Source organism: Oratosquilla oratoria, chromosome 31, assembly GCF_046742065.1.
Source record: "Oratosquilla oratoria isolate Oo_2021 chromosome 31, ASM4674206v1, whole genome shotgun sequence".
NCBI lineage: Eukaryota > Metazoa > Arthropoda > Malacostraca > Stomatopoda > Squillidae > Oratosquilla > Oratosquilla oratoria.
In genome coordinates this window covers 23,612,261-23,638,660 of record NC_134807.1, presented here as the reverse complement: position 1 = coordinate 23,638,660, position 26,400 = coordinate 23,612,261, and the positions used below count along the sequence as shown (strand labels likewise).

Sequence of the window (26,400 nt, the reverse complement as noted above, 5' to 3'; positions counted from 1 at the left end):
AGTTGAGAGACTATAGAACCTCCATTCTATTTTTCTCAAAATAAAAAATGAAGACAAAAGAGGGTATGAGGATTAATCAAATCCCTAGAACTGATGATGATATGGTTTAACGTCACAAAATCCCCCCTATTGGAAGGCGAGAACAGTGCCCCTACCAGAGGGCTTTGTAGCATGGAATTTAATGAACCATGCCCTTGGTTCAACTTCGCCGGTGGCAGGATTCGAACTGCCATCCCCTCGACCTTCGCTGCAAGTAACGGCGCCCTAACCCGCTCAGCCAGCAAGCTTCCAACTAGATCATTAAATATATGTGGATGTAGCACAGATGAGAATAAAAGGAAAGAGACTGTATGTTGTGAGTGACACTGATAGTAAGTGATGAGATAAGTAATGGAGTGGAAGGAAATGTCTTCAGGGATTATGTGGGTGAAGGTGAAATTAGAATGGGAGATATTTGGCTTTTGTAAGTGCATAGTAATGGTAGTAAGAAAGTGAAGTGAAAAGGGAGTCATTTTGGACTGATTTAAATGAGTAGGTAGACTTTTGAGAGAAATGTAAATGTAATGGTTTTGGAGGATCTCGATGCATGAGTACATGAGCCACCAAATGTTGTAACAGAAAGGAATGGGGTGTCAGGTAAGAACTATGGTGTAGAAATGTGTCTAGTAATGGGGTTGATGATACCAAACACAGTGTTTAACCTCTTCACTCCGGGGCACATCGCACGTCTGGCAGCATTAGCTGCCCGACATGCGATGTTGCGTCATAATAATCGCATTATAAAAAATAAAGTCAGTGCTCAATCGTTCGTTCTCTTTCACACGTGAATTTTGATAACAATAGAAAATATAATGAAGCCAGTTTAGAGAGAATGGAGGTTACGTAGGTACGACTACAATAAATATAATCAAGATGCCGACATCGGCATCATCGTGTACCCACTTGCTCCTCATGACGCCTACATAGGCGTGAATTTTGATGGCCATAGAAAATATGATGAAGCCAGTTTAGAGAGAATGGAGGTTACGTAGGTACGACTACAATAGATATAATCAAGACGCCGACATCGGCATCATCGCGTACCCACTTGCTCCTCATGACGCCCACATAGGCGTCACCGTATGGAAATGGTTAACCTCTTTGATACAATGACGTCTACATAGGTGTCATGAGGCGCAAGTAGATATGCAAGGATGTGGGTGTCAACATCTTGATTATATTCATTTTGTAGTTGTAGATAAGTGACCCTCAAATTATGTGAACTGGTTTGATCACACTTTGTGCTTATTATTACTCAGTGTGAAAGAGAAGTAATACAGCAGTGACTTTATATTTTATAACAAAAGTAGTGTGATGCATCATACATTAGGCATCCAATCCTGTGCATGAAAATTTGACTTGTAATGAAGAGGTTAAAAGGATAGACAAGCATAACTATATATGGGAAAAGGTAGTGGATGGGAGCATAGTCAAGATGGCATTAATGAACTGATTCATCCCATCGTTTACTGCCTCTCCTGTTCACTTCAATCCTCCTCATTCCACATGCCATTTTTCTGCACTTTAGCACTTCGTCTTTAAAACATACCCATTCTTACAGATGCAACTGCAAGCTTGAAGAGGTATTTAAATATCAACATCAAAATCAGTGAGAGAAAAAAAAAAAAAAAAAAAAAAAAAAAAAAAGTGTCCGTGGATTGATTGGTCAAGTGAAATAAGATGCCATTTCACTAAAGTCCTGTAAAGCTTAAACACAGATTAGAGTAGAAGTATATCAAGACAAACATGTTTATTTAACTTACTTAGATTTGGATGAGAAAATGTGAAAAGAGGTTGTGAAGGAGCAATTTCCCGTTTGTTGTGCAAGTAGACGACGTATGGTGTCTCGAAATGGGCCAAGAAGTGCTTATCCTTCTCTCTGCATATCCTCACCTCATTATACAATTTGGGAGACTGGAGGGGGCTCAAGAAGGATGTATAACTAGAAGGAATACTGATACCATCCTCTGTAAAAAACAAATAAAATACATAAATACATGATGATGATGATATGGTTTGACGTTACACACTCCCCCCATCAGGAAACTAGGACGGTGCCCCTCACAGAGGGCTTTGTAGCGTAGAATTTAATGAACCATGCCCTTGGTTCAACTTCGCCGGTGGCAGGATTCAAATCGCTGTCACCTTGACCTTCGCCGCAAGTAATGATGGCCCTAACCCGCTCAATAAATCACTTATGGGATGTGGTCTTACACAGTAAAATAGTTATGGTTTGAACATTAATTGTTAACATATACATACATATACTAAGGGCTTTTTCATCCCTTACAAAGGAGGTACATACATATACCAAAGACTTTTTCCCCCCTACATGGGGAGTAGCCAAAAAGAAAAAGGCATAGAAATCACTCCCACCCATTTCATTTCCCATATATTCCACTCCCCTCCACCCTCCTATCTTGGCACCTCCTGGATGACAGGTCATCTCTGCATCCTGTCCACTGCCCTGGGTCAAAAGCAGTGTCGCAAGACACAGCACATTCACAACAAGGCCGTTTCATAAATTCGGCAACCCCCCTCTCCATCCCCTCATGCAGAAAAGGAGAAGACGGAGAAATCCCTTCGGGCTGTGTAAAATTTTTTCTCATACATACTTCCTCACCCCCCATCCCCCACCCAGTCCCCTTCATGCATCACAGCCTCATCTATACACAACCCTTCTCCATTCACCCCTATCTTCTGTCCTCTCCCATCCTTCCTCTACAGACATTCCTCTCTTTTGTAAAGCCCCTTTCACCCCATCCATCCATCTCATCCTAGGATGCCGCCTCATATTCACTCCTTCCACCTCCGCCTTCCATACTTCTTTTACTAATCTTTCTTCACTCATTCTTTCCATGTGTCCAAACCATCCTAATACTCTTTCATCAACCCTATCTCACAGCTCCCTTTCCAACCCTATTCTCCTCACCTCCTCATTTCTCACTCTATCTAGCCTAGTAAGCCCTATCATACTTCTCAGACATTTCATCTCAAACACATTCAAACTCCTTCTCTCTTCCTCTCTCCACTCCCACTCATTTCATCCCCACACACTCCACTCCCATTCACCACCCCTCCCTTTCTCTTTTCTTGGCATCTCCTGGATGATGGGTCATCCCTGCATCCTGCCCACTGGGTCAGAAGCAATGCAACAAGACACAGCATGGCTGCTTCATTTTATCCGCAACCCCCCTCTCTGTCCCCTCATGCATAAAAGGAGAAGACAGGGAGAAATCCCTTCAGACCGAGTCAAAATATTATTTACACATAACCACTCCCTAACACCCTTATCTCACCTACTCCTTTCCACATATCACAGTATCATCCATACACAACCATTCTCCACTCACCACCATCTTCTGTCTTCTCCCTTCCTTCCTCAAAAACCCTCGTTCAATTACCCTTTTACCCCATCCATCCATCTCATCCTCAGTCACCATCCATCTCATCCTCAGTCATCATCCACCTCATCCTCAGTCACCCCCTCATGTTCATTCATTCTTTCCATGTGTCCAAACCATCCTATTACTTTTTCATCAACCCTATCTCCCAACTCCTTTTCCACCCTCACTTCCTCGTTTCTCACTCTATGCACCCTAGTATACTTATCAGGCATTTCATCTCAAAAACATTTAAACTCTTTCTCTCTTCCACTCTTATGTTCCATGTTTCTACCCCACACAGTGTGTTAGCACAATCACCCTTTCATACAATCTCTTCTAAGCATTCATTCCCAAATGTCTATTTCTCATTACATTTTTTAATCCCCCAAAGCAGTTACTTGTTTCTCTCAATTTACATTCTACCTCCACTCCTCCCATAAGCCTTCCAAACTACACTTGGCAAACTGATCCCTTTGAAACTACTACACTCACACTTGTCTCTTTTTCCCTTGTAAAGCAGATCTATACAGGCACTCCTCCAGTCCTCTGGCACTCTACCCTCTTTTAGGCAAACATTATACATCACCAGCCAGTCCACCATCACTGTACCTCCTTTTTTCAGACATTCTGCATGACATTCATCCAGACCAGGTGCCTTACCTGCTCTCATCATCTTAACAACTGTCCTCACTTCATCTTTCCTTATTTCTCCTCCATTTTCCTCATTCATAACTGTCATTTTCTTAATGCCTCTCACTGCAACTACCTTTACTACCTTTCCCTCCCTATCCTCTTTCACACTTAGCAACTCCCTAAAATACTCTGCCCATCTTCCTCTTACTGCCGCCTCTTCCATTATCATTTCTTCATCTACACCTTTTACCTTCCTTCTCTACTCAATTCGCCTCCCTTTCCTCTCTTAATTTCCTTCCAGAACATCTTTTTATTATTATAAAAATTTCTATCATAATCTTACCCTATTTCACATCCGCTCTCCCTTTTGCCTCCTTTATCATGTTTGACTTCTCTTTTTTTTCTTTGTATCTTTCATATGTTTCTTATCTTACTTTGCAACCAATCTGTGAAAACTCGTTTCTTCTCTTCTACAACCTTCTTTACTTCCTCATCACACCACTCACCACCCTCCCATCTATTTCCTCCCATTTTCCTTGTTCCACACACTATCTTTGCACACCTTGTGACTCCCTCCTTGAAACATCCCTATTCCTCCTCCACTCCTAGTTCTACTCTATACTTCACATCCTCCCACTCTTCTCTCAACTTCTTTTCTTTCTCATTTAAGCAGTTCATTCTAAGTACCTCCTAACCTTATCCTTTTCCTCTCTCTCCATCTATCCTCCACTCTCAACTTACTTTCCACCAACAAATGATCTAAGCCCCACACTTTCCCGTAAGAACATGTACATCCAAAACCCCTTCTATTCTTCTGAATACCACTATGTTGTCCACTAAAACCCTATCTACCACCCTTCCATCCACCACCCTCTCCCATGTGTACTTATGCTTGACTTATTTTCTAAACTCTGTTAGCCATCCCTAACTTACTCCCCGCCCCCATCCTCTTATCTTGGCACTTCCTGGATGATGGGTCATCCCTGCATCGCAAAATGCATCACACCCACGGCAGGGCCACTTCATTAAATCAGCAACCGCCACCCTCTCCGTCCCCTCACGCAGAAAAGGAGATGGGGGCTGTGTCAAATTTTTCTCGCACATACTCCCTCACCCCCCATCCCCCACCCACTCCATCTCATGCATCATATCATCCATACACAATCATTCTCCATTCACCCCATCTTCTGTCCTCTCCCGTCCTTCCTCAACAGACATTCCCCTCTTTCCCAATGCCCCTTTTACCCCATCCATCCATCCCATCCTAGGTTGACCCCTCATGTTCATTCATTCCACCTCTGCCTTCCACACCTCTTTTACTGGTCTTTCTTCACTCATTCTTTCCATATATCCAAACCATCCAAATACTCTTTCATCAGCCCTATCTCCCAACTCCCTTTCCACCCTTACTCTCCTACTCACCTCCTTGGTTGTCACTCTATCCAGCTTACTAGCCCCCTACCATATTTCTCACGAATTTCATCTCAATCATATTTACACTCTTCCTCTCCCATGTTCTATGATTCTGCCCCACCACCACTGCACCTCCCCTTCCCAGACACTTCACACGACACCCACCCAACCCAGGCGCCCCACCCACCCTCATCATTTTAATAGCTGCTTTCACTTCATCTTTTCTCACTTCTCCTTATCCATCATTGTCCCCTTCTTAGTGCTTCCCACTGCAACCACCCTCCCCTTCCTGTCCTCCCCAAAACACTCTGCCCATCCTCCTCTTACTGCCATCCCTTCCACTATCATCTCTCCATCTGCAACTCCTACCTTTTCCTGTCCATTTGATTTGCCTCCCCCTCCTCTCCCAACTTCCTTCCAAAACATCCCTTTAATACTTTCAAAATCCTCTGTTACACTCCTATCTCACTTCACATTCACTCTTGTTTTTGCCCCCTCCATCCCATGCTCCACAGTCTCCTCTCTCTTCCCTGCAACTCTCACATGATTCCCCCGTCCCACTCTGCAACCAATCTGTGAACACTCACCTCCTTTCTTCCACAACCTTCCCTGCTTCATCACTCCACCACTCACCACCCTTCCTTCCATTTCTTCCTCGTTCCACACACCATCTCTGCATACCTTGCGACTCCCTCCTTGAAATATCCCCACTCCTCCACTCCCAGCTCCACTCTATCCTTCACTCCCCCCTCTCTCTTTCTTACCCAAGCACCTCCCCACCCTCCACCAAAAAATTATCAGACACTCCTCGACTCTCTCCCGCAAGAACATGTACATCCAAAACTCTTCCTACTCTTCTCCTGGTTATCACTATATAGTCTATTAAAGCCCTATCTACCACCCTTTCATTCACCACCCTCTCCCATATTAACTTATACTTGACTTCCTAAACATTGCTATCATCAACTCTCAAGATACATTTCCACCATCAACTCTCCCCTATAATTTTTTCCTAACACTCCACATTTCCCAACCACTCCATCTATTGGTACATTTCCTACTCTAGCATTTAGATCTCCCAATACATCTACATTTCTCCCTAAATCCTCTATGCACTCATTTAAATCTATCTACACTCTTCTCATTACCAGGCCCATTTGTAATTACAAAAACCCACATCTCCCTTCCCAATTTTTTCTTCATCCACATTAATCTTGAAGAAACCTACTTTCACTCAATCACACGCTTACCTATCTCTTCACTTACTAGTATAGCCACTCCTTCTCTCCCTCATCCTCTTTTCACTACTGACACCCTCCCAACTACACTCCCAAACTCAAACTTGCCCCTCCTTTTCAACTTAGTTTCACTCGAGGCCAGCACATCCATCTTCTCACAAACATACTGCCTATCCTTTCCCTTTTACTCTCATCTGCACCACATCCACACACATTAAAAGACCCAAACCTCAGGATTCTGGTTGGAAAACTCCTCCCAGACCTTCTTATGTCTTCGATTTTTTTTAGGACTGTCCCCTTTTGGGGCTACAGAGAGTAGGATGCCTAGTCCTATCCCTGTGCCATTTTGTTGCCTTTTGCAACTCAAGTTAGAACACTTGGTGGTAGTATTCTTTCTCCCCTACCACAGGGTTCAGCAAAAAAAGAAATGTATATTCAGAGAAGTGGTACACGATAGTATCAATAGTTGGGGAGCAGCACAATGGAGGGACAGCCACAGTATAACATGCATGTTAGTTTCTGTATTTCTTTACTGCTCCTTACACATCTCTGTTGCGTGTGTGTGTGTGTGTGTGCACGTGTGTGTGTGTGACTAGCATCTTGTATCTTGTCTGATTTTTCACATCTCTTTGGTTATTTCCTATTTTCTGGAGTTGTGGGTCTGAAACTTCTTCTGGAGAAGTGATTGTTAATGTTGTTTTAGTGAAGATATTTTTCCATGGGTTACTCCAACTCCTTCATGAGTAGTGGGTTAAATTTCGAGTTTTGAATTATTCTTATAGTTTCCACATCTGCTTGTTATTTGTTTTTTCTATTTATTATATTTGTGTGGGGATAATCACATACATATACCAAAGGCATTTTTCCTCCTTACACGGTAGGTAGCCAAAAGACAAGGCATAGAAACCACTCCCACCCATTCCATCCCCTACATACTCCACTCCCCTCCCTCTTATCTTGGCTCCTCCTGGATGATGGGTCATCCTTGCATATTGTCCACTGCCCTGGGTCATAAGCAGTGTCACAAGACAGCACATCCATAGCAAGGCCGCTTCATTAATTCAGGATAACCAAATACATAATAATAATATGTAACAGACCTTACCTTTAAGAAACTTTTGTGCTCCGTCCAAACATTCTGGAGAAAGCTCATTGTCACCAAAAGAACCAAGAAGCTCGGAGACGATGATATCTGCCTTCTCTGGGGCATCCCAATCCCTCATATCACAGGATACAACTGTTACCTGTCAAAATAAAAGACTGCATAATCAATCAAGTAAATGCAAATACCATTGCAACAACAAGCTACTTAAAATACCTGTAAACACAATGATATCTACTTGTGAATATCCTGATTCAGTCATCTTTTGCATTATATCTTTCCCCACAAAATTCTCCTTAACCTCTTTACTTCTGAAAGGGGAGTCACAGATGAATAAAATAAGAGACAATAAAATGGTAGACCTTTCAGAGGTGTCATGACAATGATGGAGAGCCAGCAACAAGTATATACATACATATACCAAAGGCTTTTTCCCCCTTACATGGGGGGTAGCCAAAAGGAACAAGCAAGGAACTAAAAAATCCAACATGGCCAAGAACTCGGAAACTATAACAAACCACCACACATACTCCCCCACCTCTAACCTACATGCATAAAATAAATAAACTACTCCCATACATCTATAAGACATGTAAAGTGAAAGTCCATCTCAGATGTACAACACTTAACAACACAACCAATACACAAGTACAAACCAATACAGAACAAAATGAACCTCCTGAAAAACACACAAACCAACACCATGAAATACAACAAAAATACAAAACAAACACTAAACATTCTAAATGAACATAAACAGTATTCATCACAAACTCAATGAAATGCAGTAGTTCCTGCATATACATAACTTTAATGTACGAAAAACTATTACCACAACATTACCAACTTTGCAGAATACACAACGATCAGAGCAAATAATATATTACAAAAAGATGGACTAATAACATTTATATACAAACATAAAAAAAAAAAAAAAAAAAATGCACTCTCAGACATGACAGAAATAATCACAATACATACATACATCTATATACCAAAGGCTTTTTCCTCATTATATGGAAGGTAGCCAAGTCAAAAGGCACATACCCACTACCATAACCACCCTTTCCTCCCACTCAGCTCCTCATGGATGACAGGTCATCCCTGTACCCTGCCCACTACCCTAGGCGGTATGTATGCCCCAAAGGGACATACATACATATACTAAAAGGCCCTTTCTTCCTTATAAGGACGGTGGTTGAGTCAATGTACACACCCATCTCACACACATGTAGAAAACCCAATTTTTGTCCCTCCCATCTCAGTTCTTCATTGATGATAGGTCATCCCTGTCCCCTGACCACACTGTTTGGGTCAGCTGGAGACAAAGTCCCTCATCAAATTCAAAGTTTCATCCCTGAGACTTATGGGAGGGCATGAGGACCATTGCCAGCCACTTTGGGGCTGTAGGTTTCCAGCCTATTTCCAGCCAATTTAGATGCAATAATACCAATAACTATAAATGATTATTATTATTTTTCCTTTCATCACCCTTGGTGTAGTAAATTGAAGGTGCAGGACTTTGAAACAAGATTAGCGATTCACAAAGATGAGACATATTTTAATATTACTTTATCATCCTGCACTATTAAACCTATACACTTAGTTTACATACATACATACATACATATACCAAGGCTTTTTCCCCCTTCCAAGGGAGGTAGCCAAAAAGGGAAAGGCATAAAAACACTCCCACCCATTTCATCCCCAAATACACTCCACACCCCTCCTCTCATCTGAGCACCTCCTGGATGACGGGTCATCCCTGCACCCCGCCCACCGCCTTTTCTATAGTTTACATAAAAGAGATAAATATTCACTATGTAAATCTGATACTATCCATGCATTACAAAATCAAAAAAATAATCATTATTCTACTCAAACTATGAACTTTTATTAACTCACTAAATCTCCCCAGATCTCATCTTGTTGACTTTGTAAAGTAACAACAGCATTAGGATTTTTCTCAACAGCAAAAACCTTGATCTTTCTTTGTGCTCTTCGTGCAGCAGACAGAGCTGCTCTCACCAATGGACCTCTACCTGCACCAACAACCATCAACACGCTGTACAGGGATAAAAACATAAATTTTCTCAGTTCATTAGTGTGGCAATAATCCTTTGCATAAGAGTGTCTGTCTATTTAGTAGATGAGTCCGAGATAGCATTACAAGGAAACTGCACCCAGGTATTAGTCATTTTAGTTGACATTTATACATATACCAATGGCCATTTCCCCTTTACAAGGGAGGTAGCCAAAAAACAAAGGCATAAAATTCACTCCCATCCATTCCATCCCCACATACTCAACTCCCACCCATTCCATACCCACATACTCCACTCCCACTCATCCCCCTCCCTCCCTCTTATGTTGGCTCCTCCTGGATGATGGGTCATCCCTGCATCTCACCCACTGACCTGGCAATGGGTGAGATGGAGGGATGCAAAATCTAATAGCTACCTTGAACAACTTAACAGTTCCTGAACCAAATACAATAATGATGAAAATGATTTGCTGGAAGAAGATGATGAAGAAGTAGATGAAGATGAATTTTTTACCCTCTTAAACATAAAAGTATATTGAATGAAAAATCTCATTTCACCATATTTGCCACATTTTTCCGATGATTTATACATACATACACCAAAAGGCCTTTGAGAAGATCAAGTCATAACATGTACCCCACATCCATTCAAAATCCATTTGTCATCCCTCCCTTCTTAGCACTTCATGGTCAGACTCTTCATATACATACATACACAAAGGGTTTTTTCCCTTTTATATGGGAGTTAGCTAAAGTCAAAAGGAATAATTCCACTCCCACCCATTTCAACCCCATTCACCACCCCTCCCTCCCTCTCATCTTGGCTCCTCCTGGATGACGGATCATCCCTACATCTTGCCCATCGACCTGGGTCAGAAGCAATGCAGCAAAACACAGCACATCCACAGCAAGGCTATTTCATTTAATCAAGGGACCCCACTCTCTATCCCCTTCTGCAGTATAACATTAACCTCTTCACTACGGGGCACATCGCACGTCTGGCAGCATTAGCTGCCCGACATGCGATGTTGTGTCATAATAATCGCATTATAAAAAATAAAGTCAGTACTCAATCGTTCGTTCTCTTTCACCCGTGTATTTGTGTATTTTGATAACCATAGAAAACTGATGAAGCCAGTTTAGAGAATGAAAATTACATAGGTACGACTACAATAAATATAATCAAGATGGCGACGTCGGCAACATCAAGTACCCACTTGCTCCTCATGCCGCCTACGTAGGCGTCACCATATGGAAGTGGTTAAAGACAGGGAGAAATCCCCTTTGGGCTGTGCTAAAATATCATTCACACATACCAACTCCCTTCCATGTATCACATTATCATCCATACACACCCATTCTCCACTCACCCCTATTTTCTGTCTTTGCCTTTCCTTCATTCTTCAACAGATATCCCCCTCTTGCTCAATGCCCCTTTAATCCCATTCATCCATCTCATCCTTGGTTGTCTCCTCATGTTCACTCCATCCATCTCTGCCTTCTACACTTTTTATACTAATTTGTCTCCACTCATCCTTTCCATGTGTTCAAATCATCCCAATACTCTTTCATCAACCCTATCTCCCATCTCCTTTTCCACCCCCACTCTCCTCCTCGCTCCCTCATTTCTCACTCTATTCAACCTTGTAACTCCTATCATACTTCTCAGATTTCATCTCAAACACATTTAAACTCTTTCTCTCCCCCTCTCTTATGTTCCATGTCTCTGCCTCATACGGTGCTGCTGACACAATCACCCCCTCATACTATCTCATCTTAGCATCCATTCCCAAATGTCTATTTCTCAATACACTTTTTATCGCCAAGGCACTTACTTGCTTCTCTCAATCTACAATCTACCTCCTCCTATTCCACTCCTCCTTTTCCTGCCACATGTAACCCCAAGTACCTAAAGCTATCCACTTCCTCCAGCCTCTCTCCTTTAATACTCACTTCCAAATTGCTGCCATCCTCTCCACTTGTACATCTCATCACCTTCCTTTTACCCACATTTATCTTCAACTTTCCCCTCTCACATGCCTTCCCAAACTCCGACACTAACTTCCTTAGTACCCCCTCTGATCCTCCCACTAGTACAGTGTTGTCAGCAAACAACTGGTTCACTTCCCACTTTTCTCCATTTTCTTTAACCATCTCCAACCCCCTGCCCATTATTCTTGCATTTATCTCCTGCACCACCCCATCCATGTCGATATTGATGATATATATGATGCATACACACACACCAAAAGGCCTTTAACCCCTTCGTTACCGACCCATCAACCTTACGTAAACATGTTTCAAACCGTCCCATGAATGGCTGGAGCCTTATGTTTGTAAACACAGACACTTGCCACCACGTGGGTAGAAATAAACCAGAAACCGAGGCCTTGAGAGCCCTCAATACACACAGCTTATAACTGTGACACGTGCGTGTCACGGGGAGCACGCTCGGTTCCTGGCGGGTGCACTCAGCCGTGACACGCAGGTGTCACAAAACACACATCCGGTACTCAAGGGGTTAAGGACCAAGCCATAACATGTACCCCTACATCTATCCCACACCCTTCCAAAACCCATCTGTCATCACACCCATCTTAGCAGCTCATGGTTTAAGCGTTCTACATATATATACATAAAATGGAATCCTCTCAGGCTGAACAGTTTAGAGTGGTGCTACTTGGGGATGGACCTCAAGAGTGGAGGTGGATCAATCTGTTTGGCAGCAATTTAATTCTTAGTAAAGGCATACAACATTAATTTCCTTCAAGAAGTCCTCTGTAAGGGCGCACTGTCCTAGCCCTCTCGGAGAGGGAAAGTTTGTGAGATTAAACTAAAATGAAAACAGAATCCCATATACCTGCATATACATTCATGTTAAATATATTTCTGTGAAATCTAGATGATGGAAAATCATACGACTTTACCTGTCACCAAAGAGTATCCAAAATGACTGAAATAACTGAGAAATCCACTTCAAAATCACAACTTTACACCAACCACCTATAATCTAAATCCTGCCTCTTTAAAGACTCACATCACTTTTGTATCCTTCTCTTCCTCTGGAATCCTGTCACAGATAGCAAGATACATTGCATTTCCGTACTCTGTGTATTTTATTGGATCTTTCTCAAACACTTCATATGTCTGTGACTCTAGGTTATCCATAAGGGGCTGCAGGGGACACTGGAGATAATCTTCATAGCCACGAGCGAACTCCGTTAAAGCATCCACCTCCGTTCGAATCTGAAAGGAATATTTTCTTTTTAGAATATAAAAATACAGTATGTATAGTGGGAAACTAACAAATTAAAAAATAATTTAACTGTCACCAAAATTTGTTAACCTTAGTAACATGTCAGGTATATTAAGGGTAGGTTCTTGTATGCATTTGAGTACAATACTGCTGGGGTTGTTTCTATGTTGCAATTGGTGGGCTGTGTTTGTAGAATGTAATATGAAAGATGAATGGGTTTGAGGATTATTGTGCATTACTATGTGGTTAAATGGGGTATTAATGTGTGCTATGAGAGATGGAAGAAGGCTTGTATGATGCAGATTTGCATGTACAAACATTGCAAACTCAAGTGGGAAAAAAAAAAAAAAAAAAAAGAGGCATTCACTTTTAATAACAAATAAATCCCTTGGCACTTGTCTCTCTTGCAGAAGACCTGCAGCATCCAGGAAACCAGCAACAACCTTCAGGCAGGACCAAAAGTCTCTTTCAAAAGAGATACTGTGTTGTTGTCTGGGGATTGTTAGTGTGGTATATTGTAAAGAAGGGAGAAACACTGAAGGTACAATTTTCACTCTTAGGCAACTCAGTGATAACACTTGTAACGGGTAAATCAACTGTATCTGTTTTATGGCTCTGGAGAAGGCATATGATAGAGTAGAGATGGAGTATGGGAGACTTAAAACTGTATGGATTAGGGTGGGGGAAGATATCTGGAGGTGGTGAAGGACTATTATGATGGGTCTGACATTTGTGAGGTGAATGGGGATGGTGGAATGTTATTGGTTTAAGGCAGGATTGTATTATGCCACCATGGATGTTTGACCTGTATATAAATGGACCCATGTGAGAAGTGAATAAGTTACAAGCTGGGGGAGTGCGCTTAGAGGAAAATGGACAAGAATGAGTGTAAAACAGCCTACTATAGGTAGATGATACTTATGCTTGGAAAGACACAAGAAAGCTTGAAGAGAGTGAGTATATTTGGTAGAATTTGCTGGAAAAGGAAACTGCAAGCTCATGTATTATTGAGGTTATGATGGTAGGCTAGAGTGGAGGACACAAAGCTGATATACAGCAGTATGGGGAGAAAAAGAGCAGATGTAATGTTACAGATATTTAGAATCAACCAACCAATCAATCCATTGCCCCAGATCTATCCTATAGAAGACCCAATGGTCTAAGGTAACTGGCAATGCCTTCTAGGTGGTCCCACTGGTCACACGGGGAAGAAATATTGTTTTGTTGTCTAAGGGTGCGTTTACACTGAGCGAGTCTTGGCTGATTCTCCTCAATCGCTATGAGTTCGTTTGAATAGAAACGACGTCGGTTACAATCTTTCGTTTTTTTTTTTTCAAGCTTCAGAAAGTATCTTTGCGTCATACATTGAGAAACTGAATGGTGAAATGAAAGGAGCTAAACCTTTACAAATGTTAGACATACATACATACATATACCAAAGGCTTTTTCTCCTCTTATAAGGGAGGTAGCCAAAAAACAAAGGCATAAAACCACTCCACCCATTCCATGCCTATCACACTCCACTCCCCTCCATCCTCTTCCCTCCCTCTTATCTTGGCACTTCCTGGATGACAGGTCATCCCTGCATCTTGTCCACTGCCCTGTTAGACAGATTGTTGAAATGTTCTTATAGATACCTAGAATGCTGCAAAGTCTTCTTCTAGGTATTCAAATTCACAACATTTGGCAAGAATCAATTCGGACTCATTCGGTGCAAATGTGGCCTAAGAGTTATTAGTGTGGCACACTGTAGGATGACATGTTCAATGTCTTCTGTGTGGTGGCTGCATCTAGGGCAGTCTGATTCTGTGACCAGGCCTATTCTGTGTTGCGTCTTCGAGCTGGAAGCCATCCTAAATACGTGTGTGTCAGGTTCTCACTTCTCAACCTAGCTTTTATTATGACAATCTTTTCCTAGTTAATATGTCATTTTTTATGAGGACCACGGTGGAAATAAGTCTTTTGACTTTCTGTGCCATCCTCAAATGTACAATTATATTTACTATGTATAATACGAGTCTTACCTGTATTGTATTTTATTGTATGCATGATTGAATCCGAATCAAATCAAATCAAATCTCTTGAGAGGGGTTCCTCTGTGGGCTGATGTCTGGAGGTTTTGATGAAGCATTAAGTTCAGTGGTCTGTCTTGAAGACCTTGTTGAGTGATCTGGGTGTGAATATATTTTTGTGTGTGTATTGTGAGGTATGGGTGGTAGGTTGTTGTATATGTTTGAGTATTTTTTTCCCCTGGTCTCTGTATTGGCCCGATATTTAGAAACTAATATCCTTGAAAGCAGAAGACTGAAGGGAGAAATGGTTAATGTCATGAGACAGGAACAGAGGGTAGATGTACCAACACATACATACACCAAAGGCTTTTTCCCCCTTACACAGGGGGTAGCCAAAAAGAAAAAGGCATAGAAATCACTCCCACCCACTTCACCTCCTGTACATTCCACTCCCCTCCACCCTCCTCCCTCCCATCTTGGCACCTCCTGGATGACGGGTCATCCCCGCATCCTGTCCACTGCCCTGGGTCAGAAGCAGTGTCGCAAGACACAGCACATCCACAGCAAGGCCACTTCATAAATTCGGCGACCCCCCCTCTCCGTCCCCTCATGCAGGAAAGGAGAAGATGGGGAGAAATCCCTTTGGGCTGCGTCAATTTTTTTCATACATACTTCCTCATCCCCCACCCACTCCCCCTAATGCATCACAGCCTCATCTATACACAACCCTTCTCCATTCACCCCTATCTTCTGTCCTCTCCTGTCCTTCCTCCACAGACATTCCTCTCTTTTGTAAAGCCCCTTTCACTCCATCCATCCATCTCATCCTAGGACGCTAGCCTAGTAACCCCTATCATACTTTGTAGTAGGTGTGGGAATAAGGGGTACACCAAGAAGCCATAAGAACACATCATCAGGACATTAGATAAGCAAAAATAAATTAATGAATACATAAATACATACATATACCAAGGCTTTTTCCCCCTTACAAGGGGGGTAGCCAAAAAGAAAAAGGCATAAAATCATTCCCACCCATTCCATCCCTGAATACACTCCACACCCCTCCACCCTCCCTCTTATCTTAGCACCTCCTGAATGACGGGTCATCCCTGCACCTTGTCCACTGCCCTGGGTCAGAAGCAGTGTCGCAAGACACAGCACATCCACAGCAAGGCTGCTTCATTAAATCGGCGACCGCCCCTCTCCGTCCCCCCATATAAAGGAGAGGACAGGGAGAAATCCCTTCGGGCTGCGTCAAAATTTTGCTCACACACACAACCTCACCCCCCATCCATTCCACCTCATGCATCACAACATCTTCCATATACAACCATCCTCCATTCACCCCTGTCTTCTGTCCTCTCCCGTCCTTCCTCAACAGACATTCCCCTCTTCCCCAAAGGACATTAAGCAAAAATAAATTAATTAATAGATAAAAATAAATTAAATAAATATCAAACTACTATAATGGCATTCAATGTCTTAAAGAAGCTTTTGGCCCCAATCTGACACAATATCTTATGTTCTTGTTTACTGTAGATAAGGAATTGGACTCTATAGAAATCAACACCATGCTTTTTAGCAATGTTCAACCCTTAACCACTGTATATTGTTTTATGTACAGATAATTTCACAGTACTAAAGTTGCTGGGTTCTTGTACAAAGCTGTAGCAGCACATTCCCTTATGTCAAATATTCACAATACAAACAATTCTGTCTTATTGATGTTGAAAATCAAAGACCCAAAAACATGCATTCCCCACAACTCCCCAGAAGTTATCAACAATTATGGTATTAATAATCAAAGGCGGCAACAGCATATAGCATAAGTAAATTATCTTACCTTGATAATATGTTCTAAATACTGCTGATAAAACTTGACGTGTGGATGCCGTACTGGACCACAGATAATAAATTGTGCGTGGAGGGAAAAGAGACTTCGCACCAGATCTTGATGAGCTCTTGACAGGACTGGGAATCCTTTCTTGTTGGTGAGCCAGATGGATGTGGGCAGGATGGCACATCTTACAGGTTCTCCTAACCACCTGAAGGTACAATGAGGACACTTAGACATGTAGTTCTAATTTGTTGGAAGAAAAAGAACAGAATGACCATATTAGTACATACATATACCAAAGGCTCTTTCTCCCTTACAAGGGAGGTAGCCAAAAAAACAAAGGCATAAAATCCACTCCCACCATATTAATATAATTAGCTATTCTTCATGTGTACTACAAAGTCAATCAATCTGTTGCCCCAGGTCTCTCTTGTAGGAGACCCATAGCTCCTTGATCACAGGCATCAGCTACCAGAAGGCCCCATCCATCACTCTGGGCAGCACAAAGTTGTTGGTGTCAAGGGATTGATGGTATGGAGAATGTGGGATGAAGTGATCAATGTCTTAATGGGTGCAACTAGGGCAAATTGATCCTGTGGTCAGGAATATTCTGTGTTGGCATCCTCAACAGAAGCTTTCTAATGTAGTTCTTACTTCTCATGGCATGCACCCACACCCACCCATCTGTCATTTGGGTCACCCGTCTTCTGACCACTGTCTGAGTAAGAAGCAATGCAACAAGACTACAATAACAAAGATACACTTTGATTCATACAAAATAGAAATTTTGTCATGACCACTGATAGGTACTTACAAGTAGTTGTCTTCTAATTTACTTTTTTGTTTAGGAATGTCCCCTGTGGGGCTACAAGGAGAAAGATGCCTAGTCCCACTCCCCGTCCCTTTGGGGAAGAGGGGAATGTCCGTTGAGGAAGGACGGGAGAGGGCAGAAGACGGGTGAATGGAGAATGGTTGTATATGGATGATGTTGTGATGCATGAGGTGGAATGGGTGGAGGGATGGGGGGGTGAGGTTGTATGTGTGAGCAAAATTTGACGCAGCCCGAAGGGATTTCTCCCCGTCTTCTCCTTTTAAGCATGGGGGGAGAGAGAGGGGGAGTCGCCGATTTAATGAAGCAGCCTTGCTGTGAATGTGCTGTCTTGCGACACTGCTTCTGACCCAGGGCAGTGGACAAGGTGCAGGGATGACCTGTCATCCAGGAGGTGCTAAGATAAGAGGGAGGGTGGAGGGGTATGGAGTGGATTCAGGGATGGAATGGGTGGGAATGATTTTATGCCTTTTCCTTTTTGGCTACCTCCCTTATAAGGGGGGAAAAAGCCTTGGCACATGTATGTATGTATGTCTTCAAATAGGAATATCAGAGAGAACCACCTTCCTACAACTTATCTTCAAAACATGTGAACACACTTGCATCCACCTGGAGATACAGCCATCCATTTTTTCACAATGAGAGCTGACAAATGGCAACTCCTCCCCTACTCTACTCCTGATATGGTTTAACATTACACACTACCCCCCTATCAGGAGGCTAGGACAGTTCTCCTCACAGAGAGCTTTGTACTTTGGAATTTAATTAACCATGTCCTTGGTTTAACTTCGCCGGTGGCAGGATTCGAACCGTCCTTACCTCGAACTTCGCCGCAAGTAACAACGCCCTAACCCGCTCAGCCAGCGAGCTTCCTAATATGGTGATAAGAACCTGTCCCACATTAAGGATGAAACGCACGAGAGGCTGTTTAGCCGCTCAACCGCTGCGGCTGTTTAGCCGTTTTTATAGAACACACTACTTTTAATGGAATTGCGCGCATTAGCGGTTAAGTAACTAATGCACGCAATTCCATTAAAAGTAGTGTGTTCTATAAAAACGGCTAAACAGCCTCTCGTGCATCCGTAGCCTTAATATAACAGAGACAATGGTACAAAATTTCTAACCAGATATCTATGGAAAGGCCCATGGACTATTGCTAGCTACAATTGGGCTCCTGGTATCTAGTCAGTGAAATGGTAATGATTGATGATTTTGATTTGGTTTAACGTCACAAACTCCTTCCTATCGGAAGGCTAGGACAGTGCCCCTCACAGAGGGCTTTGTAGCAGTAATAATTATGATAAATTTTGACTTACCTCTGAATAACAGATTGATCAGGAAGGTCCGCAGGTATCTCAAGAGCAACACCAATTTTCTTTTCAATATTTGCTATACTATGAAACCTGTGAAACAAATGGGAAAATATTGTCAAACAAGGAAGCTAGAGAGAAATAATACATACATACATACATACCAAAGGGTCATTTACCCTTTATAATGAGGGACAACCCAACACATTTACCCATCCCTCAAACACCCACAACTCACTTATCACACATCCCATCTTAGCATCTTGTGGATAAAGGGTCATCCCTGACCCCTGCCACACAGCCCTGGTCAAAGGCCATGCAGTCTGACACAGCTATTTCACATCAGGGGCCAACAGCCTGAGATGGTTTCACTCCTAACTTCATTATATGGCAACCATTCCTCTGAATCACTTAAGATTTACAAATCAGGCAAGAATAACAACCCTCTAAACCCCATCACTTCTTTATCCTTTTACAACCACCCTTCCCCCAACTGTTATCTTTTACACTCTCCTGTGCCAGTATATATGTTCATATTGCATTTTTCTCACTATTAAACAGTATTTCTACCCTTAGGGTTCTGAACAGGTAGAGTCTGAGGTGGTAAGAGACTGACTTAAGGTACAAAATGGAATAGAGGGTTAGTAAGTTAAATGTGATCAACATTATTCTTTGAGAAGAAATTGGTTTCTAATCATACAATAATGCTGCATGAATCTTGTCCCTATGGGTGTCATTTAGGTTGCTAACATACTGACTGTATAAAAGTTATGCAGTCAACACTGTGTACAGTGTGTGCATGTGAATGTATATGTTTTATCAATTGATGGGTAAATACTTGACAAAATGAGGTCACTAATTATTAAGACCCTATTTTGTCAAGTTTGTTTCTTGACTGAATAACTGGGTCTAGCATTTACATGACCAAAATCTCTCAAAGATGTCCCCAGATTAAATGGGTTTAATATCAGTAAATGTTCATACTTGCTTTATGGAATGTACAGCATAATTAATACTAGTATTGAAAGTCCAGTGCCATCTATTGGTAATGGGATTGTAGAGAAAACCATGAACTAGCTGTACATCAAGTCCACTGCTTTCCAGTGTGTGTGTGTGTGTGTGTGTGTGTGTGTGTGTGTGTGTGTGTGTGTGTGTGTGTGTGTGTGTGTGTGTGTGTGTTTGTGTGTGTGTGTGTTTGTGTGTGTGTGTGTGTGTGTGTGTGTGTGTGTGTGTGTGTGTGTGTGTGTGTGTGTGTGTGTGTGTGTGTGTGTGTGTGTGTGTGTGTGTGTGTGTGTGTGTGTGTGTGTGTGTGTGTGTGTGTGTGTGTGTGTGTGTGTGTGTGTATTCACCTTGGTCTTTGGATCACGTGTTGGACTCATGATCGACAGCTATTTCCCTCCCAGAAGAGAGCTCAGAGCTTGTATGACCGACCTATGGGTAATGCTATGACCTTACACACACACACACACACCCACGAGAGTCAGAGTAACGACCCGAAGCGCAGCGATACTGAAATCATTTCGGCCCTGGGCAGAATTCGAACCAGGTACTGTGGGCACCTCCGTACTGACAGTCCAGTACTCTATCAACCGTGCCACCGAGTCGTGTGTGTGTGAATAGGGGGATGAGACAACACAGGATTAGGAGGAAAAGGAGGGTGATACAAGTTAAAGCAAACAGGAGGGTGTACAAGTTAAAGCAAACCAGGTGAACAACTGCCACTGAATAATGAAAAATTGTGAGACTAGCATGGGGAAAATAACATAAAACAACCATATCTTACTTGTTCCACCAATTCCAGGTGTCTGTACAGTCATCTTCCCCTTTCTGAATATCTGATCGGAATGCTGCTGCTTCATCTAATGGTGCTTGCATCGGTACACGTACCCATACCTGTAATAAAGCAACACTCCATGAGAAATAAATATCGTTGGATGGGGTAATCGGGCCATCACTGGGGGGCGAGGGGTAAATGGGCCATATTTTTAATTAAAATTGGTTTTAAAATATTTCACTTTTACCCTGAATAAATACCTACCTCCATTTTACCAGAATTTTATTTACCAGTTGTAACATAATTTTTAATACATGAATAACTTTTATATGACCCATTTACCCCATGATGGTCCGATTACCCCATCCTACGGTAAGGTAATAATAATAACAATTTTATTTGGCAATGAATCATTATACATGAAGTGCAGATAATGTAAAGAACACATAGTTCAAAATAACAATTACAATTGCCGAGGATAACACAAAAAAGCATGTAAGCTTATTTCAATTGTGGTCCTCAATTATTTCCACTGTGGTAACAAGGGACACAATTTAGATAAAGTTGTACTCCTTGCTAAGATACAAAAATGATTAATCAAGAGTGAAGGAGGAACTATACCATTTCCAAGCTAACTCTGATACATGGCATAATCTTATAAGTTTTCATTCCATGATTACAAGGATGCTCGAAATGTATCTGTCAAGAAGGTGCTGGGAGACAAAGACTATAGAGAGCAGAGCTGCAAGGATGCCACCTATATTATTTCAGAAAACTTTTCAGTTTCTGATGCTCTCAGATTCAAAGGACTTGGTACATTATAATGGGCACATTGATAGAAGGCCTTTCAGACCACACCGAGATTGAAAGAAAGAAAAGAAAAGAAAAGAAAAGAAAAGAAAAAAAAAAAAAAAAAAAAATGCATTTGCATGTAATTAATTTTCCTACAGAACTGAATTAAATAATTGTCTGAAACAAATACACCTTCATTTTATTTTTCTTTGTAATTAATTCCACTTCCTTCCCATTTCTTCCTCTCCCTTCCATCCTCATCTTGCCATCTCACTCTCCTTACCAACATCTATATATCTTGATCAGTACCTAATCAATTAATCTGTTGTCCTAGGTCTTTTCCTTAAAAAAAAGTAACACAAAATGGCCACTAGTTATATCAATAACCACACACTCAGTCATAAAATTGTATACATAGAGAGGAAGCTAGCCAGCATATCTTGAAGTCTAACATACCTGATAACCGACGCCTTGTATGACTTTGTTATTTACAAGTCTTGCTAAATTAACACAGTTGTCATTTTTCAAACTAATCATGATGGCAGGTAGACCCAGGTGAGCAGCAAAAGTAAGTTCTTGAATGATTGACTCTTCCATGTTTCGTCTGATGTGTTGTACTGGGCTTTCCACATCAGCAGGATTACTTACCCGACCAACGATCAAACTATTCCATTCTGAAATAAATTAATAAAATATAATAAATAAATAAATAAGATGATAATGATAATAATAAATAAATAAATACATTAATAATAATAATAATAATTTTCAAGTCCAACATTCACTCTTAGTGAATGTTGGACTTGGAAAATGCACATGTCTATATAGGGATTTCCTTATTCATACGATACAATGTGGGTGCACAGACAAAAACATAAAGATGCCTATGCACTGCCAGAACAGAAGCATGCATGCATGGATACGAGAAATTATAAACCCATTCTGAAGCAATAACAACCTACACATTCAGATGACTCAAGTAAACAATGAATTCATTAACTTGTGTAAATAATAGAAATGGGATCCAACAAATTTCTACAACACTAACTTAGGTACGTGCATGCATACTGGTAATTGTGTCCAAGTATTTCATAAGTGAATCATTTAACAAAGTACTTACCTGAACTACTTAAGAGAAGATCTGATCTTGTGAAAGCACCAAATCTATTCTTGGCCTTACCACTGATATGTTCTCTCTTGAAACGTGGGTGAACAAGAGGCACTGAGATGAAGTCATACCTAAAAGAAAAAAAAATATTGATAACTTCAAGGATTGTACAAAAAATGTCACTTTGGTTTACAAATAACTGACCGAAAAATGTCTTTGATTTAGTAATAATTTCTTCGCTAGAAACCTATAGCCCCACAGTAGCTGTTAATGGTCCTTGAGCCCCCACAGATATCTCCAGGAAGATACTTTGTAGTATGATATCAATGTGAGACTGTTCTTTACACAGGATAAAAATAATTGGAGGATGGGAGCAGTTGCCAGCTATCACCTCTCTGCATGTGAAAATGTGGAGGAAATACAGTCAATATTGATAACAGAGGTCTTGGGACTTGTCCTGAGACTGACTGACTGCCCACCGGAGTTGCACCTCCAGATGGATGCAAGGGACACGATGGGCTTTGAAAATTAGCTGTAGGGAGATAGAATTCTTCACCACCTATTTTACAAGACCACCACTTGTAGATAACCATCACTTCCCAAGAAATACTATAATAATACATCAAACTATCAACCATAGTGCATCATCTAAAATAAATGTGACTGATATGGGTCAGTGATATTAGTTCCTAGTAAATTACAAAGAAATAGCCAACCTAGAGGCTATCCAGCGTTCCTTCACTGTAAAAATTCAGGGAGTACAGCACCTAAACTACTGGGATAGACTGAGCCAGTTAAAACTGTACTCTCTGCAGAGGAGAAGGGAACGCTATATAATCATCTATGTGTGGAAAATCCTGGAGGGCAGAGTACCTAATGTGGGAATAGTGGCAAACTACCATCCGAGAAAGGGAAGACTATGCTACATAAAGGGTACTGTAGGCTCCATACAAAGAGTGAAGACAATAAAACACAACTCTTTCACTCACAATGGACCTCGTTTGTTCAATTGCCTCCCAAGAGATCTCCAGGACCAGAAAGATACTAGCCCGGAGTGTTTCAAGAGAAAGCTGGACAAATGGCTGGATGGGTTACCAGAACATCCACCGATACCAGGATACCCCTACAGCCACCACAACACCCTGCCAGAAGCAGTACAGAACCAAGGACAACTTGGAATGTGCGGAAGCCGACTTCAGCCGTGTCATTAACAGACAAAATTACCGAAAGTAAGTATACAAGAATCCTTTCTTAACGCACTGCACTCTGAATTTTTTTATTAACATAGTATTCACTCACAATGACATTCTTACTACTGGAAACTTATGAGGGTTAAATAGTATGAACTTGATTAGATTATACAACAAAGTTATGATGTGATTTCATCTACATGTACTAGTACATTGAACATTCAATTACATAGTCATAATAATGACCTGCTTCATGTGTCAAGCTACAAGCCAGTCTATTGTATATACCATAGGGACTATTACCATGGTAACAAACTTGACTACCTTTACATCCAAACAACTAAATATCATAATTCCGGTCCTACATTACACAAAACAAAAGCAATGTAGAAGAGAGCAAGTCAATGATGCGAGATCTTTTAGTACGGTATCTTTTCTTTATTCTTTGTGTCGCACTGTAATCTTCTATTACTGTGCTCATTTTCCTAAAACATATTTGTAAATAATTTAAATATATACCAATGAAACATCTCAAATAAAGTAATCACAGAATTGGGTTTGCCGAGCTACTGAGCTTAATCCAGTGTCCAATCAAATATCAATAAGAAAAAACCCAGTCAAACAACCTCCAAAATGTAGAGTTCGTGAAGAAATGGCATTCCTTGAATTCTTACCCAGATTTTCCTGATTCTTGTAATACATCATTAAGCTCTGGTACACTGCTATATTCTAACCCACATGAAACACGAGTGCCCGCCATGATTGGACTTGACTACTGTAAACAATTCACGCGGTCTGTTAAAGTCTCAGTCTTGATAACTATCGTGCTTTTTACGTAACTGTCATATATTTACGATGAGTACCGATGTTATCATAAAATATAATTTCGTCTTGTTTGTTCAAATGAAGCACCTTTCATCATGAATAACATTAGCCGATCCATCCATCAAGGATATATATCACTGCTCCCAAACCCATAAGAGGGGTTGGAAGAGGAATTTTCCTCTCCACAAACATGAAGATTGATTTATATTATACTGTTCTTTGTTAGGGCTCAGTTGTGTGACTCATACCATGTAGGCAAACGATATAAACCAGTGCTGCCAGCAGTTAGTGCCCGGTAAGTGAGAAGGCTGTATTGTATACCTAAACAAAAATAATAGTACGCAAAGGACAGACGAATTCCGAGTCAATGGCCATCCAATTCCGTTATGGTTTACTAACCTACATATTTGCCGTGCGTGGCGTCCCTCTAAGACCGGGAGACAGGAGTCATATAGACTTCGTAGTAGCACCTTGACGTGGTGGATAGGCCTGAGAATCTTAATGACTACAAAAGTTATGTCGATAGAGAGACAAACTCTGTAGGGTCACCCATATCGAACAGGTTTTGTAAGAAAGATCAGACAAAGAGCAGCTCACACACACAGTCGCAGGACCCACTGCAAACTGGCACGTCCCTGATAGCGAACAGGGAAACTCCTCATAGATATATGGGGTACCGTCATAATGACGGCGAGGACCATTGGGCACCCTATGGATATAGGGCTTCACCAAATATAATGAATAAGGTGACACCAGAGAAATATCTCACCAGAAACCAGTTGGCACGGAGGTGAGATTACTGCCAACCCCCCATCATAGCCAATATGAACAGCACAATAAAAAAAAAAAAAAAAAAAAAAAACGGGCGTTCCTGTTGGATCATCGTCTCCTAAAGGTCCAACCGCATTGCCTCGTGTGCTTACGGGCAGTGTGCCACCGAATGTGAGTAAGCACTGTCCAAGCAGATCCAAGTCTTGGACATTAAACAACACGAAGAAAATGAAGATCTATACTTACAACGTAAGAAGTCTCTCAGAAGATCACAGGCTGGAGAGTTTAATGGAAGTATTAGACAACATCAAGTGGGATATCGTAGGACTGAGCGAAGTCCGAAGAGCAGAAGAAAAGCTGATACAATTACAAGATGGTCACCACCTGTTTTACTATTGAGGTAAGGACAAAGAAAGATCTAGTGGAGTAGTATTCTTGATAAACCGAGATGTTGCTGGTAACGTAGTCAAATTCAGTAGTTTGTCAGACAGGGTAGCTTGGATTGTGATTAGGCTGTGTAGAAGGTACACTCTAAAAATAGTTCAGGTATATGCACCAACTTCACAGAGTTCAGACGATGAAATTGAGTCGTTCTATGATGATCTAAGTCAGGTAATGGATCAAGAAAAAAGTAAGTACACGTTGGTAATAGGAGACTTTAATGCTAAAGTGGGGAAGAAGATGGGCGATGAGACGTGCATTGGTAAGTTTGGAGTAGGTGAAAGAAATGACAGAGGCGAGATGTTAGTAAATTTAGCAGAGAACTACAACATGAAGATAATGAACACTTTCTTCCAAAAGCGTATAGGTCGTAAATGGACGTGGAGAAGTCCAAATGGAA

The 26,400-nt window shown here is 41.4% G+C and overlaps 1 protein-coding gene across 1 annotated transcript in view; it reads right to left on the bottom strand.

Annotated features, from left to right (window-relative positions):
• The window catches only part of csul (protein arginine N-methyltransferase 5), a 30,255-nt gene extending 5,469 nt beyond the window's left edge, over positions 1-24,786 (bottom strand). Inside the window, exons 1-10 of the mRNA XM_076213441.1 lie at positions 24,638-24,786; positions 22,786-22,904; positions 22,122-22,339; positions 20,883-20,992; positions 19,106-19,192; positions 16,967-17,168; positions 12,893-13,101; positions 9,717-9,876; positions 7,815-7,953; positions 1,803-2,006 (exon numbers count right to left, since the gene is read on the bottom strand). Coding sequence (XP_076069556.1) covers positions 1,803-2,006; positions 7,815-7,953; positions 9,717-9,876; positions 12,893-13,101; positions 16,967-17,168; positions 19,106-19,192; positions 20,883-20,992; positions 22,122-22,339; positions 22,786-22,904; positions 24,638-24,723 — 1,534 coding nt within the window. The 5' untranslated portion in view covers positions 24,724-24,786. The remainder of the gene's footprint in view (positions 1-1,802; positions 2,007-7,814; positions 7,954-9,716; positions 9,877-12,892; positions 13,102-16,966; positions 17,169-19,105; positions 19,193-20,882; positions 20,993-22,121; positions 22,340-22,785; positions 22,905-24,637) is intronic.
• Between the last annotated feature and the right edge of the window lie 1,614 nt (positions 24,787-26,400).